Here is a 15,278-nt window from a genome sequence, read left to right on the forward strand (position 1 = left end):
TTGTTTTGATCGGTTTCAGTTTCTTTATTATTCTTTATTGTAATTAGGAGAAACTGTTCTACTCCTAATTACACTGACTGAACAAATGAGAATTGTGTTGCCTTAACATGTTTGACCATGATTGTGAAGCTGTTAGTGAGCTGCACTGGTGCAGAGTTATTAAATAAATGTTTAATTCAGCACAGTTATGCCTCTGTTTAAAAACAAAGAAACATTTTTAGTCAGTTCAGTTGTTTTTCTGTATTGGATTCACAAAGATCCTGTCTAACATGAGAAAAAGAACTTTTAAAAGGACATGTCATCCTTCCACTCAACTTCCCAGTAATATGCTGGGATACAACCCTTCTTCTTTAGCAATGGCTTACCCTCCATGTTGAAGATGTCAGTGACTCTCTAGGGCTGAGACGATTAATCGTAATGAATCGATTGTTGAATTAATCATCAATTTAGCTAATTGATTGATCAAAAAGGCTTAAAACTAAAAAAACAACAAAACAATTATAAAAGGAATTGAATTATTTATTAACTTGCATCTTTTAATGTATTTCTAATGTTGTATGGAAAAAGGCTTAAATGAGAACTCTGGAAAATGTGAACAATTTTTACCCAATTAATCAATTAATCATTAGAATAATTGACAGATTAATCCACAAATTAATCAACAGATTAATGGATAAATAAAATAATTGTTCATTGCGGCCTTTAAGACCTTAACCAAACAAAAATCTCAATTGTGTTTTTTAGATTTTAGTAATATTCAACCTAAACAAGTGTTTAGGTCGACTTACCTGAGCAAATAACAGTTTTCTTATTGATATATTCTAATTTACTGCATTGTACTTGCCAGACTCTGTTCAGGAGGACGATCCATCCGACTAAAACACACCAACAGCAGAGAAAAGATCTGCCAACAGCATCTTCTTCCGTTTATGATAACATAAGAGGGACAAAAATCTAACCAAATAAAAACGTAACACCGCCATCTTGTGGTTGGAAACATGTACTTACATTAGCAGGAGTAAACAAGGTTCTACATCTAACAGTGATTTCAGTAAAGGTTCTATAAGCTGCTGATTCATAATATATCTCAGATTTGGACATTCAGTGGTTGGCAAAAAATAAATAAATAGACTTTTCTACTTTTTACTAAAAACACAAACTTTGACGTCTTTTACTTGGATTTTATAAGACAAGCATGGAACAAACAGCAGTGGAAGGAAAATGCTACATGGTTTAAATTTGACAAAGGTACATCTGAAAAGTGTGGCTTGCATTTATAGTCAGTCCATCTGAATTAGTACATTGGAGAGCTGCATTTTGCAGAAATTATAGCCACAAGTTTGAACGTCTAAAGACTAAAAATGTAAAATTTCGGAGCCAAATTTCTTCACACCGTTTCTTAAGATCAGTCGCTCCTGTTGAGCAAATCTGGACCCAAATTCTCAAACAGATTTAGGTTTGGGTTTTGACTGGACCATTCCACCAGATGGTCCTCATCAGAACAAAAGGGTCTGAGTAGACATGGTAGGCCACACTTTTGAGATTTTTATCGTGACACACGGAAACTTCTGTTTGCAACTTGATCGAGAGAAAGAGTGTGAGCAATTTTGAGGGATCTGTTTATGAACAACAAGAAAAACAGAAATAAAAATGCAGATAATCGGCCAGCAATCACTCACCATCGACTCCTTTGTTGTGATTTGATTTTATTTCCAGTTGCAGAAACTGAGGAATTTATTATTTTCTGTCTTATATCTTATAATTATTCACAATGCTGCCTCAGCGGGTCAGAGACAGAGGGACGTTTGTGCACTTACACACTTTCACACACACACACACGGCACTGATGGATAATCTGAGCTGCATGCATCAACCTGACCACATCCAGAGATTAAGATTAACGTGGATTAAGCTTTAGGAACCAACATCATGCATATCGGTGTGGAGCCTGGTCACACACACAGATCTGTAACGTCTGAAAAGCGGACGCAGCCGGTAACCCGGGTTAGCCTGTTAACAATATGGGATTTTTGAATTGATTTATTTTCAGTTTTACTATTAATTGAAGAAGAATTAATCACATGCAGACTATTTTTCGCACACTGAAGCCAGATTCCGTCCAGTCGGTCTAATCCTTCTGATAACTAAACCGGGGCTTTAATACTGTTCCTAAAAAGAGAAAATAAATATGAACGTAATACGTTTTCTCCATTAGACTGCGCAACTAAGCTGCATGTTTGTAAAATCTTCAGTCTGAAGAAGAAAGCCGGCCATCTGGCACACTGTCACCATAATAACCATTTGTTTGACTGTCAAACCAATTCTTTTTTCTATAATTACATTATTATATTTGTGATTATGATTACCTTCCTCAGTTTTCATGCTCTTTTATTACGCCAAAGTTCCACAAGTCCAGTAAGGTTCAAGGTTTCCAAGCCCTGAAAATGTCAGATTTGTGTGATTCTTACAAAATATTAAAGATTTTTTTTAATCCTTCATACTTAATATCACACTGTACGCTCCTAAAACCTTGTTTCAGTAATCCTCCCAAAGCTGTTTTATCTTCTTACCACAGTAAGATTTCTTAGAGCTGTGGCTTTAAAACGGAGGCTGATCTATCTATCTATCTATCTATCTATCTATCTATCTATCTATCTATCTATCTATCTATCTATCTATCTATCTATCTATCTATCTATCTATCTATCTATCTATCTATCTATCTATCTATCTATCTATCTATCTATCTATCTATCTATCTATCTATCTATCTATCTATCTATCTATCTATCACAACAGAGTAATAAATGATAAGATTAAATATTCTGACTTTATATCCCCATATTATGATTTTATTCTCATATGAGTTTTTCATATAATCATAACTTCAATCTTGCAGTAATATATGAATTTATTCTCATGGTTTTATTCTCGTAAATGTATTTTTTTCCCTTCCTTGCATCACCTTAACACTTGTTGTTATTTATCTGCCTATGTGTGAACATTTTTAAGTTGTTTTTCTAATTATTATTATTATTATTTCTAAGCAGAAATAACCAGACTGGGCGTCCCACAGGAAGTGGGTGAGTGTTTCGCCCACGGCGCTCTTCATGCAAGAACCGCCACTTGTTAACTAAATAAAATCTCCTTCTGTCTTCTCTCTCAAAACCTTTGTTTTGTCATTTTCCGCGACTTTAATTCTGACCTTCCCGTTGAGATTAATATATATTTTTCTTTTGTGGCTACGGCGGGCGAGAAACTGGAAGTTGCATTTCAGAAAGGGAGCAGGGTGGGGCCGCATCAGCGGAACCCGGATGCTGATGCTGACCGATGGAGAGCAGGAAGCTGGAGAGAACGAAGAGGTAGAGGAGTGTAAAGAGAGAGGGGGAACCGGCTGGAGGGTTAGCAGCAGCAGCAGCAGCGGTACCAGTCTACAGCAGGACAGGGACATCCCGACAGCGAAGCGCAGCTCCTGTGGATTGTGTCCGTCTTCAGGTGCAGAAAGCCGGCCTGGTTTAGTTGTTTGTGCATCATCTGCGCCGGCTGATGAGGGAGGAGATGCGGTAACATCATGAGCACAGCCGTCCAGGGAGGGAGGAAGCAGGGAGGGGGGAAGCGCTGGGGAGTCGCCAGCTGAGGATGCTTGTTGTTTCTAGAAACGAGCTCAACCATCGGACCGGGTTCTGATCCACCTCCAGCAGCACCGGCACAGGGCGCGAGCCCCTCCCCGCCGCAGCCGTCCCGAACCCGGGGGCGCATCGCCTGTCTGCCTCGGCCTTCCCGGAGGCTGTTTTTTTTTTTTTTTTTTTTTTTTTTTCTGAACGCTCACCCTCCTCTTCCTCTGTTTCCTGATGCAGGGTCAGGGAGGGGGTGAGCCGAAGTGTGCACCGGATATTGGAAAACCCATTCTTCTTGCTTATGCCTTAGTGATAGCAGATTATAATCTGGACGACAGCAGACAGACGAGGCCCCGGGGTTTTGACGGGACAGGAGCCGGGACATGCGTGACATTAGGAGGACTACGGGAACATGTTTAGACGGCGGCAGCAGCAGCAGTGAGGACAGGGGGTCCCTGATATCGATCCTCGGGATGGATCCAATCAGGCCGTTCTGACTCGGGTTATTTGAGACTGTACTCTTAACAGAAATCAATCTGAGGCTGAAGTAACCTTCCTGTCCTGCTCCCTGCATGAGCTTCTTCTTTCCTGCTCCACTTTGACCAACTATTAGCTGGATGCACACGTCATCTCTTCCCTCCTCTCCATGTGGATGATGCTGCATTCCGAGCGGCGCTGAAAGGGAACTGCTTCTGGATCCGACCGCATGACAAGTTGAAGGGAGTAGCCTGCAGGAGCCCCCCCACACCTCTTCTCCGACTTCGGATCACGACCAGTTTAATCTTTCTTTTTTTTCCTCTCTTTTTTTTTTTTCACCGCGCGCGCGTGCGACGCGCGTTGCGGCGGTGCGCACGTGATCTGGATCTGCCGTACAGTCTCGCGGGGGCGTAAAGTCGACTTTTGGCAAGAATGAGCAGCAAAGAGATCACGGTGGGCCAGTCCAGCCAGTACGTGGGGCCTTACCGGCTGGAGAAGACCCTCGGGAAGGGACAAACCGGTAGGCGCCAATTTAAATTCACCCATACAACTGAAATCAGAGGCGGTGCAACGCTATGTGAGGCCCTGGGCAGATATGTATCTAGGGGCCCACTTACAGTCAGACTCAATGCAAGACATAATTTGATTCTTTGTTTACAAACCATTTTGAGGCCAATTTCCAATTTAATGTTTTCGTAAAGTAGAGCGTAGAGATTAGCACAGTTAACATAACTGCCTCTGTCTTTGTGTGTTTTCCCAGAAAACGTAGATCCTTCCATAAGGCATCATGCCATCATGGTCCACAAAAACTTTACAAAGGATTACAAGATCACACAGCACAATTTTACTATTTCCTGTTAGCTGTTATCTTTTTTTGATAGTATTCTTTTAAATAGTTTTGGGGGTTTTTCATCTCTGCGCTCTAGCTGACTTCATTTTTCGACACCTAACTGCTACAGAAAATAACTGAGACTTTTTTAGGGGTACCAACTTCCATAAGAGCGTTGTTGTCGACACAACTTGTTGGAAATTACCTATGGCGCATTTGCTGGTTAAAAAAAAACGTATCAATGTTAAGTCAAGCGGAGATTTACACGTTGATTCATCCTTTGCTACAAATGATCAAGCATTCACCAGAAGAATGATTGCATTTTAGGCAATGAAATGTTTATTTTCTTATTTTAAAAAAGAGTTTAAAGGGTGTGCTGTGGTGGCGTAGGGGGTAGCGCGACCCACATTTGGAGGCCTTCAGTCCTCGACGCGGCGGTCGCAGGTTCGATTCCCAGACACGGCTGACATTTGCCGCATGTCTTCCCCCTTCCTATCAGCCTACTTTTGAGTAAGAGACGCTAGAGCCCACAAAAAGACCCCCTGGTGGGGGAAAAAAAAAAAAGAATTTAAAAGTTTTTGCATCTCTTAATGTATTTCTAATATTGCATTAAAAATGGCTTAAGTGGCTAAATGAAAAATCCGTGTAATTTGTCAAATTTTTCCCAGATCAATCGATTAGTCATCAGAATTGATTAATAAAATAATTGTTAGTTGCAGTCCCAGTTATGAGTTATATACATGGATGTCAACCAGATTCATTTTAATGACACGTGTGGAGAAAGTCCTCCTGAATGAGTGGCTTTTAGTTGAGCAGCGTTTGTGACACTGTCAGATAAAAGAAATAAAAATGTTCTGAATAATTTATGACGTTTTGCTTCCTTCCTGTTCCCCCTCTGTCTGCCTCTCAGGCCTGGTGAAGCTGGGTGTCCACTGCATAACCGGGCAGAAGGTGGCCATAAAGATCGTGAACAGAGAGAAGCTCTCCGAGTCGGTTCTAATGAAGGTACGGCGCCCGGTTCTGTTCGGGTTTCTAACTGATGCGTTCGCGTGTGTCGCCGTCTGTCGTGCTGCTCGGCAGAAGCAGCAACAGGAGTGGTTAGTTATTTTGTGTCAGTTAAAAGCCTGTCGGTGTGTCTTGAGGCCGCTGAGTGTGTGGGCACTGCCTCTCTGCGCTGAACAATAGTAGCGATTTCAGTCTGCCAACTGATGAGAGCTGCTGCAGACAAAGTGGACTGAAATAAAACTCCTGCTCGGCCCCGGCATCTTTGCCGTGGCTGCAGGCAGAGAAGGGGGAGTGTCGTCTCACCCAGAACCTTTAGACTGCGGCTGGGCGATATGGACTTCAGTGTTTTGTGAAACTAATGTGATAAAAGTGAGCGTCTGAACTATTTACAACCTTTTCTTTAGCAAACATAGCCCCATAAGCGCAAATACAGCTCTGGACAAGCATTCCTATGGGTAATCTGCTTTTTTAGGACATGTAATGAAGTGTGATTAGTATCAGTAAAATGCACACAATACCTGCATTTAACTGTATTTTCAAATGTATTGATATGTATTCAGGATGCACGATGCCTGGGGTTTGGTATTGGCTGGTGCTGAAAAACAACTGAATTGATTTAAAGTGTTTCTTTTTTAAAACACTGACATAAATGCACTGAATTCCAATTTTATTTGAGATCTCTGCGTCAGCACAGCACACTTAAATACAACAATAGCTTCATATAAGTTTGGTCAAACATGTAAAGACAACACAATTTTAATTGGTTCAGTTTTGTTGAACAAATTAGGAGCAGAACTTTGGGCGTAAAATAATCAATAAAGGAACTGACGCTGACAAAGACGAAAAGCTTGGTCAAACTTGTAAAAACAAACTGCAACAAACCGTCTTTCAAATGATTCAGAAAGGGCAATATGAAATTCAAAATATAATGTAAAATAAATAATAGACCATCACGAGGCTCAGAGCACAAAGCATCAAATTAGAGAGAATAGATCTGACATTATAGATCGGGAACATCGTCACCGATACCCTATCTAGATTTGTTTTCAATATCAAGACTGATGCGGATATTAATACTGGATCGGTGCAGCTTTAATATTTATTCATGCACCTTTGTTGAGCAAACAGAGGAGAAAAAACCCAACTTGAAACAGAACGTCAGACCCTATGGGAGCCAGAGATGTAGCTAGCTTCCATAGCATAGGAGCTAGCTAAATCTCTAGCTCCTATGCAAGCTACAGAGTCTGACCTTCTGTTTGGATTTAATCTAAATCTCCATAGAAGATTTAGCCTCTATGGAGAGAAGACAAAAGGATAACAGTTGGAATAACATCAGTTAATGCAAAATTGGAGCGTAGCAGAAGAAGAAAGTGAGGAAAAGTGGTCAGTTTGTCCTCCAGTAGCCTGAGCCTATAGCGTCACGGCTACAGAGATAACTCAGGTTGAGCTGACTCCTTAGAATGAGACATGAGAAAACCAGAGAGGCACATACAATTCAAGTGAAATACTCTGTATTGCATTTGTAGTGTAGCAAAAAGTAAAAAGGTTGAAAGAGGAATGAACACTTTTCTTCTGCCCTGTATTTCACACTGTGGCTCAGCCCCATGGATCCTATTTAAAGGACAGGGAGCATTAGTGTTCAATACCCAATCCCTGAGTGTGGAGCGAAAAATCAATGATGGGCTTCGTGTTCTCCACTGAGGCAGACTCTTTCAGAGCATGTCACAGGCAGCTGCCTGTGCTAATGCCATAAATGACTGGCTTTAGGAGCGAAATCAGTCATTCAAAACAATTAGCGTGAATATTTGTCAAAACTTCGAAATAATTGCGCTCTCTTCTGAGAGTTAAGGTTTGCTGTCCACGTCTGGACATGGATATTTTCTGAGTACTTCCGAGTTAGAGTTGATATTTACTAAAGTGGAGTTTAGTGGGACTACTAGGATCATCAATATTGTCAATAATATCAGAGCTACAGCCTATCAGTGGAGTTCAGTTCACCCCAATTTCAGCTAAATAATTCCACCATGCAGAATAAATTCAGAACCCATTAAGAAGTCTAAGCAAACACATTGACCTGGCAGGAGTTCGGACAATGTTCTTAGTTATGAAGAATAACCTATTTTTCTCATTCAATGTCCTTTAGAATGTCCAGAAATGTGACCTACTTTTTTTCTGTCAAATACTCCAGAAACCTGGCAACGCAACCTCGGTAGAGTCTGTAAGATAGGAAGAGAAACATGCTTAAACTGATTTTATAAGGAAAATTTGATCCGGTGACGCGTTTTAACTAGACCTAACAGAGGAGTGTCTTATTAATAGGAGTGATGTAACGAGGCTGCAGATGAGGCTCTTTTTGAGATGTGGAGGAGGAGAGTTCAGAGCCGAGGGCAGGAGGAAGGAGACGAGGAGGAGCTGGAGAGCAGGGATCTGTAGAGGTCAAGAGGTGAAACAGTGAATAGCTGAGGCAAACCATAACGACAAAAATGATTTAACCAGGACGTGTAAGCATTAACTTCTATACAATACCCCACATGTTCAGGCTCACTCCTGAAAAAGTTGAGTTAAAGGCCTTAAAATAAATTGATCATCTACTTCCACATCATGAAAGTGCATTTATTCAGTGAGACAAACACTGAGATATGTTTGTTTCTGTAAAAATACCTTTTCCGGGCACATTGGTAACGTCAACAATTCAGATTAAGAAAATACAACTGGTTTTTGGATTTTATGCTCCAATATTTTTAGAAAGGCTGTTGTAAACTATTATTTTAGTAAGCAGGCAATCTTTTGATTATTCTGACAATTAAATGAATGAAAAAGTTTGTTGAAGTAAAATATTGGTAAGTATCTGCCATAACAGGAGTATTAATATCGGAAGTTAATATTGGCCCGAATTTTTATTTTCTTGCATCCCTGCAATTACTTTACTGTAGCTTAAAAAAAAGAAGAAAAAACCTGCAACAATAATAGCTCACTTTTTAAGTTAACCTGGAGAAAAATGATACAAAAACCTGAAGCTATGTTCAATTTAATAAGAAATCAGCAGGCTCACAAAGACACTTCTAAAAAATGTCTATGCTCCAGTTTATGTGTTCATCTTCAGCCAATTTAATAGATGATCTCTCACTTTGCAAAGACATTTTAAGGCTTTTGTGTACATCCCAGCTGTACACACCACGGTGCGCTTCACCACCCACTTGTTGCGAGCGCCATGATAGGAAAGTCCATTTCTGGTTAGTCTGTAAAGCTACACTCAGCATCAGCTACCGCAGCCCGCTGTGTTCCATGTATCAGCGTGAGTCTCCGCTCCACCTGCACGCATTCACCCGCCAAGCACTTCATCGTTAATGGCACACACAGTTTCCAGTAAACTTCACAGAGCTGATGCATTACCTATAAAGTGCCGGCGATTGGGTGAAATCAGATCACACAATCGCTAACTTTTGCTCCAGTGAGCAAAGGTTTCTCAATGGTCGAGGATCCAGACCCTCGGGACGAAGCAAAGCGTAAAACAGATGGTAGATGGATTCTACCAGACTAAGACAAACCAGGTCTTTGGATATTTTAGTGAGGAAATTTCAAAGATCCATTTTCTTTGTGTGTTTGTGAAATATTATAGGGAAAGACTTATGTGCCAAAGCACTAAAACCACTGGTAGAGTTATTCAGAGGAATTGCACAGGGTACGTACAGCAGTTTTGGGTTGGATGGGGTTCTGTATCGGTTGGGAACCCTGACATTTTCTCTACAAGTCTTGGCTTCATGCTGACCCCACTGCTCATCACTAATCATCTCTGTTTTAAAATTACTGAACTAACTAAAGACTGTTCTGCATCGGAGTGTTCTGCATTTCACCTTACCTCTTCTGTAGACTTGCTTCTCTGCTCTTTAAGTCTCACGGTACACCAGGTTTATTTCTCTCTCCTGTCTGACATTTCCATCTCCATCATTTGTAACCTTCTCTTTTCTCTCCTAACCTTTCTCCATATCTCTCCCTCCCTCCTTCTGTGCAGGTGGAGAGAGAGATAGCTATTCTTAAACTAATAGAGCACCCTCATGTTCTGAAGCTCTATGATGTCTATGAAAATAACAAATACCTGTGAGTATCCTCGTTTCCAGATCTTTACTGCGCTCTAAAAATAAGAGAACGCTGCATTGCTTCTGCCGTGTTTCTGTCTGAAACCGAGATGAACGACCACATCCGAAAGCAGAAAACAATTCCTTGTTTTAATTTTATTCTCTTAGGTATCTGGTGTTGGAGCATGTGTCTGGGGGAGAGTTGTTTGACTACTTGGTGAAGAAAGGCAGGCTGACTCCCAAAGAGGCCCGGAAATTCTTCAGACAAATCATCTCCGCCCTTGATTTCTGCCATAGTCATTCCATATGGTCTGTAAAAAGCTCGATTGACAAAACTCTAATTAAAGTAGCTGCAAATCATTAACAATGACCTAAATGAATATGCTGATGATATTGTGTGTCATCAGCATAACTATGGTACTATTGAAGAATCCTGTAGTTTAAGCTGGGGGGAATATTAAGATAGTGAATATAATAGGACTAAGAACACAGCCTTGAGGAACACCACTTGTGACCTGAGCCACATTGAACACTGAAACAGAAAATAGCAACATCTATTTTTAGCTCATTTCCAAGCCATTCCTGACAAGAGTACAATTATTTTCAGAAACACACGTCATAATAGATATATTGTAATAATCATAATGACAAAGTAATTTTCAGAAAAAATGCTTTGTCATTTTTTGAGCCCAAAGCATTTTAGGAAATTGTTTTATTTTCCTCACATCTGCCTGAACCAGGTGGAAACATGTACTAGTCAATAAGTAATATGGTCTTTCTTTTATTTTTTAACTGGTATCTAATATTTAATAATTTTTACAGTCAATATGTTTTTACATGTAGTTTATAGAAGATATGACACAATCCAAAGGAAATCTGCTTTTACTTCAAAGACGTAAATGTCTTTTTTGTTTAATAACTTTTTTTCTTTTACATACACCTATGCATTTTAATTTATGATATTTATTCATTTGTATGTTGTTTGCTTTTCTTATATTTAAATGTATGTGTTTTGTCAATTTATTCTGTATTCATACAGATTTTATTGGCATTAGTTTGTTTATTTTATGTAAACAATTTTCACCTTTATCATCAGTCGTAGCTATAAGTGTGTATAGTTCAATTCAAGTAGGAACTGGTTTCATATGTCAATTAGAACATGCTTAGAATAGTTTTTGAGAGCCAAAGGCGCTTTTATGAGCTCAAATGTGTGTAATCTTATGACATATGATGATACGTAACGCTATTTGTTCACATAACATTTTTTTTTCCTGTGTTTTTAGTCACAGAGACCTGAAGCCAGAGAATCTTCTCCTGGATGAGAAGAACAACATTAGGATAGCAGACTTTGGGATGGCCTCACTTCAAGTTGGGGACAGTCTGCTGGAGACCAGCTGTGGGTAAGGAGAAATGACAGGTTTCTATCTAACACTCGGGTCTTTTCTATATATATATATATAATCTCAGGCTTATTCAATTGATATTTTCCCCACTTGAATTCTATCAATAACAATGAAATGTTTTTTGTTTTTTTTAAAAAAACATTATTTCCTGAAGTCAAAAAGCCAAAAATTTTCACAAAATAATTTTGGAATATCTTTGAACATGTCTCACCTCTCTAACAGGAGAAGTGACATAATCACTTGTATTGTTGATTAAGAGCTTAAAGTTTTGAAACCATCCATGCATCAGAAGAAATGAGGATCTAGGACCTAAAATTAGGAAGACATTTCTGTTTAACGTTTGGTTTTCTGTTGTTGTGTCGTCCTGTTTTACTCTAACACTGTGAAGGAAGCTGTTGAGACTTTTTTTCCCTGTTCTCTCCTCATAGGTCTCCTCATTATGCTTGCCCAGAGGTCATCAGGGTAAGTTGTTTCTCTCCTAGTGTGTATTTTCTGAATGCGGGTGTGAGTGTGTGTGTTTGGATGTTTATTGCTGCCCCGCTGTGTGTTTCAGGGAGAGAGGTACGATGGTCGCAGGGCCGATGTTTGGAGCTGTGGAGTTATTCTCTTTGCTCTGCTTGTGGTAAGGAGTCGTTTTATGTTTTTCTGAAGATGTTGGATTCTTATAGTGTAAACAGATTTACTCACGTGTGATTTTAATTGATTGTCTAACGTCATGGAAATACTGCCAAGTGGACAAGATGTGCGCCCTACAGCCTCAGTGAGTTCAGAACTAAACTGCAAAGTGTTGCGTTCCAAAGTTTTTGATCTGATTTGAAGGACTCATTTTGAGTGTTGGAAGTTGGGCTGTGAGTTTCTCTCTCCTATTCTCCGTAGCAACATCCAGGACTTAAAATCTGAAGTAAAATGAATCCCGTATCTCCTGATGACACCAGCCAGTGGCAACAAATCAGCAATAAAAAAGGAGTAGGACCTAAACGTGAGCCTGTGGGACACCCTAGTTTAGTTCAGAACATCCTAATCAACAGTTTCTTATACTGACAAAGATTTTATCATCATTCCTCTATGGCAGACATACTAGAATGTAAGCCCAGAACAATCTTCCACTTGACATTTTTTTAAAATCCTTGCACCTGTATACAACTGGAACATACCGGCGATGAGCTGAGGAAGAACTGGATGAGTTTTTAACCAGTGCAAAGCTAAAACGTAGCATTGCGGTTGTTTTCAAAGCTACGTGCCAGCTCTGCCGATCAGATGGGCTGACGGGACGGTACCAGTCAGAGTCGACGAGCGTCTCCGCCGCGTTTTACTTAATCATGGATTGATTTCATGAAGAGCCAATGCCGCACTGCAGAGGTTAGAGGGCTACAGGAATAAAACCAGTCGGGGAATCTTAAGTGATTGATGTTGTGCAGAGGCAAAGCAAGTTTATTTATAAAGCTCCGATCATGAACAGGGCAGTTTAAAATGCTTTCCTGAAGCAGGTCTGTAGACTAAAAGGCTAATTACAAAATAAGACAGGAACCTGTTGAAGGAATTACATTAAAAATGTCCCAACAGTTAAAAAGAAAACACAAGATTGAAGCAAATGAGCAACTAAAACAAGTTTTTAAATTAGTCAGAAAAGCTTCGGTTAACAAAATTATAATTTCAGTCTCAATTCAAAGGAGCCAAAACTTTCTGCTCTTCTCATTTTCAGGGAGTTGCTGCTTCGTTCAGTGTCTTATAGCTTAATAATATTTCTAACTATATACTCTTCAGAAGCAAAGAACTGGTGTAGAACTGGTGCAACATGTTCCAACTTCCTGGTGTTCCTGGTGTGTTCCTTTGATAGTGTTTTGGTTGAGCCACAACTGTCTGTTTTATTTCATGTCAGTTCTATAAACTTTATTTATTCTTTATGGCGCCAGTTCGAAACAAAGGTTGCCTCAGTGCACTTTACAAAGCAAACAGACCCGATTTGTATACAGAAATATACAGTAAATTCAATAACACAGAGAGATAATCCTGCATTTCATTTGATAGTTCTAATACAGTGCAGTCAATGGATTTTAAATTTAATGATCTACTTAAAAGAAAAGCACTCATCTTATTGGTGCCCCTTTATTCAAGCATTTTTAAATTTACTTGGTTACAAGATATTAGCTGCGGGCTAATTTTGCAGTAGAGTTTCTACATAGCTACACTTAGATTTCTGGTTGGCTCTGCAGCTTTTAGGATCTTTGAGTCTGGTTGTGTGCTAATTTCTAGCTTAACCTTCTTTGTAGCCAAACAATGACTCATGTATAGAAATACTTACTTAAAAGTGTGTCATCAGCATTGTATGGTAAGTGATGTTACATTGTCTGAACCAGACGGATTACATAGACAGTAAATAAAAGTGACTTGAGAATGCAGCCCTGAGGAACACCAGTGATCACCCAAAAGACTAAACAAAAAAAACAAAACAATGGAACCCAATGTTATTTTATAGTTAGCTTTGCCATGACATGCTAGCTGCATGAAACTTTACATTACTCTATGTTCCACAAGTGGAGGGTAGGTGAAACATTTTATTTTTGTGTTTAGGATACTAATTAGGTGACTTATTTAAGAATTATATCCACTGTCTGAGGTCTTATTATCTCAGAGTAGAAAAACCCACAAATATTTCCATACATTTTGAATAAAAAGCAGTTTTGTATTAACTTGACAACCGCTTAAATTGTTAGCCTTCAACTGTATTCCTAATATCACAATTGTCTGTGTTGATATACATGCATCATATCTATTATTTCTGCTTTTCTCTAACAGTTGAGTCACTTTGGATCGTAGTCATCGGTCCCAGTTCTATTAGCAAGGGATAGAAATTGATGCCAGACTGCCAAAAGCTGTTTTCCATTTATGACAGTAAATGTTGATGTGATCACGGCCAAAATTATTCGATCAAATGCATCTGATCGATGCATAGTGAGAGATCTGTGCCAGAATAAAGTCTGCTTCGGGACATTCTAGTGCATCCATACAGAAACAACTAACAGCAAAGTGATACGTAAATCAGATTGTTTTTTTTTTGTTTTTTTTTCATCCGATCCTGTCAGGGTGCCTTGCCTTTTGACCACGACAACCTGCGGCAGCTTCTGGAGAAGGTGAAGAGCGGAGTTTTCCACATGCCCCACTTCATACCGCCTGACTGCCAAGCTTTGCTGAAAGGGATGATAGAGGTCAACCCTGACAAACGACTCACGGTAAGAACTCAAAACTCAAGACAGGCGGACAGAAAACAAGGAAAACAAGGAAACCGATATATGAGGACCTTGTTTTGGTTCATTGTTATTATTATTAGCAAATGGATTGTTAGAATAGCCTTCATTTACATGATTGTTTGCAAAAGTTACGCTAAAAAATTTTGCTGGATGATAAATTGTCTCTGAAATTATTGGGATAAACGACAATATTGCTGTTAGGTCTGTTGCGATAAGCGATTAATCAAGTAAATGCATGATAAATCAAAATAAGCTCAATCATTTGATTTTCATTTTGACGATTCATATTTTTTGAATTGCAATTTACGGAGACGTCATAACCCATTTCATTTACACTTTTGATTGTGTGGTTTTTATTTCCGTTTTTATTCATTGTTTTTGGTTGTCGTGTTCCATTTTGGATGTTTAAAATATCTTCTAGTTCCAGCATTAAGTGGACATTAAAGTTTATTGATCTTTGAGAGGGTGAACTTGTATTATTATGTCATTGTTGATATTTTACTCAAAAAGGTCACAAAACAACAATATTTTTGTTTATCGCAATAATTATTGGGACAATGTATCGGCCAGCAAAATTTATCGCAACAGGCCTGATCGATGTTTTATATTACATTTTCAAGTAA

The 15,278-nt window shown here is 39.3% G+C and overlaps 1 protein-coding gene across 3 annotated transcripts in view; it reads left to right on the forward strand.

The window, feature by feature from the left end:
- Nucleotides 1-3,155: 3,155 nt before the first annotated feature.
- brsk1b (BR serine/threonine kinase 1b) overlaps nt 3,156-15,278 on the forward strand; it is a 32,508-nt gene continuing 20,385 nt past the window's right edge. For all 3 annotated transcript variants that reach the window (XM_044099187.1, XM_044099189.1, XM_044099188.1), the window contains exons 1-8: nt 3,156-4,614; nt 5,834-5,928; nt 9,941-10,026; nt 10,173-10,313; nt 11,288-11,404; nt 11,836-11,869; nt 11,961-12,029; nt 14,491-14,637. In XM_044099187.1, coding sequence (XP_043955122.1) covers nt 4,527-4,614; nt 5,834-5,928; nt 9,941-10,026; nt 10,173-10,313; nt 11,288-11,404; nt 11,836-11,869; nt 11,961-12,029; nt 14,491-14,637 — 777 coding nt within the window. In that variant the 5' untranslated portion in view covers nt 3,156-4,526. The remainder of the gene's footprint in view (nt 4,615-5,833; nt 5,929-9,940; nt 10,027-10,172; nt 10,314-11,287; nt 11,405-11,835; nt 11,870-11,960; nt 12,030-14,490; nt 14,638-15,278) is intronic.

The sequence above is a fragment of the Gambusia affinis genome, linkage group LG19 (genome assembly GCF_019740435.1).
Source record: "Gambusia affinis linkage group LG19, SWU_Gaff_1.0, whole genome shotgun sequence".
NCBI lineage: Eukaryota > Metazoa > Chordata > Actinopteri > Cyprinodontiformes > Poeciliidae > Gambusia > Gambusia affinis.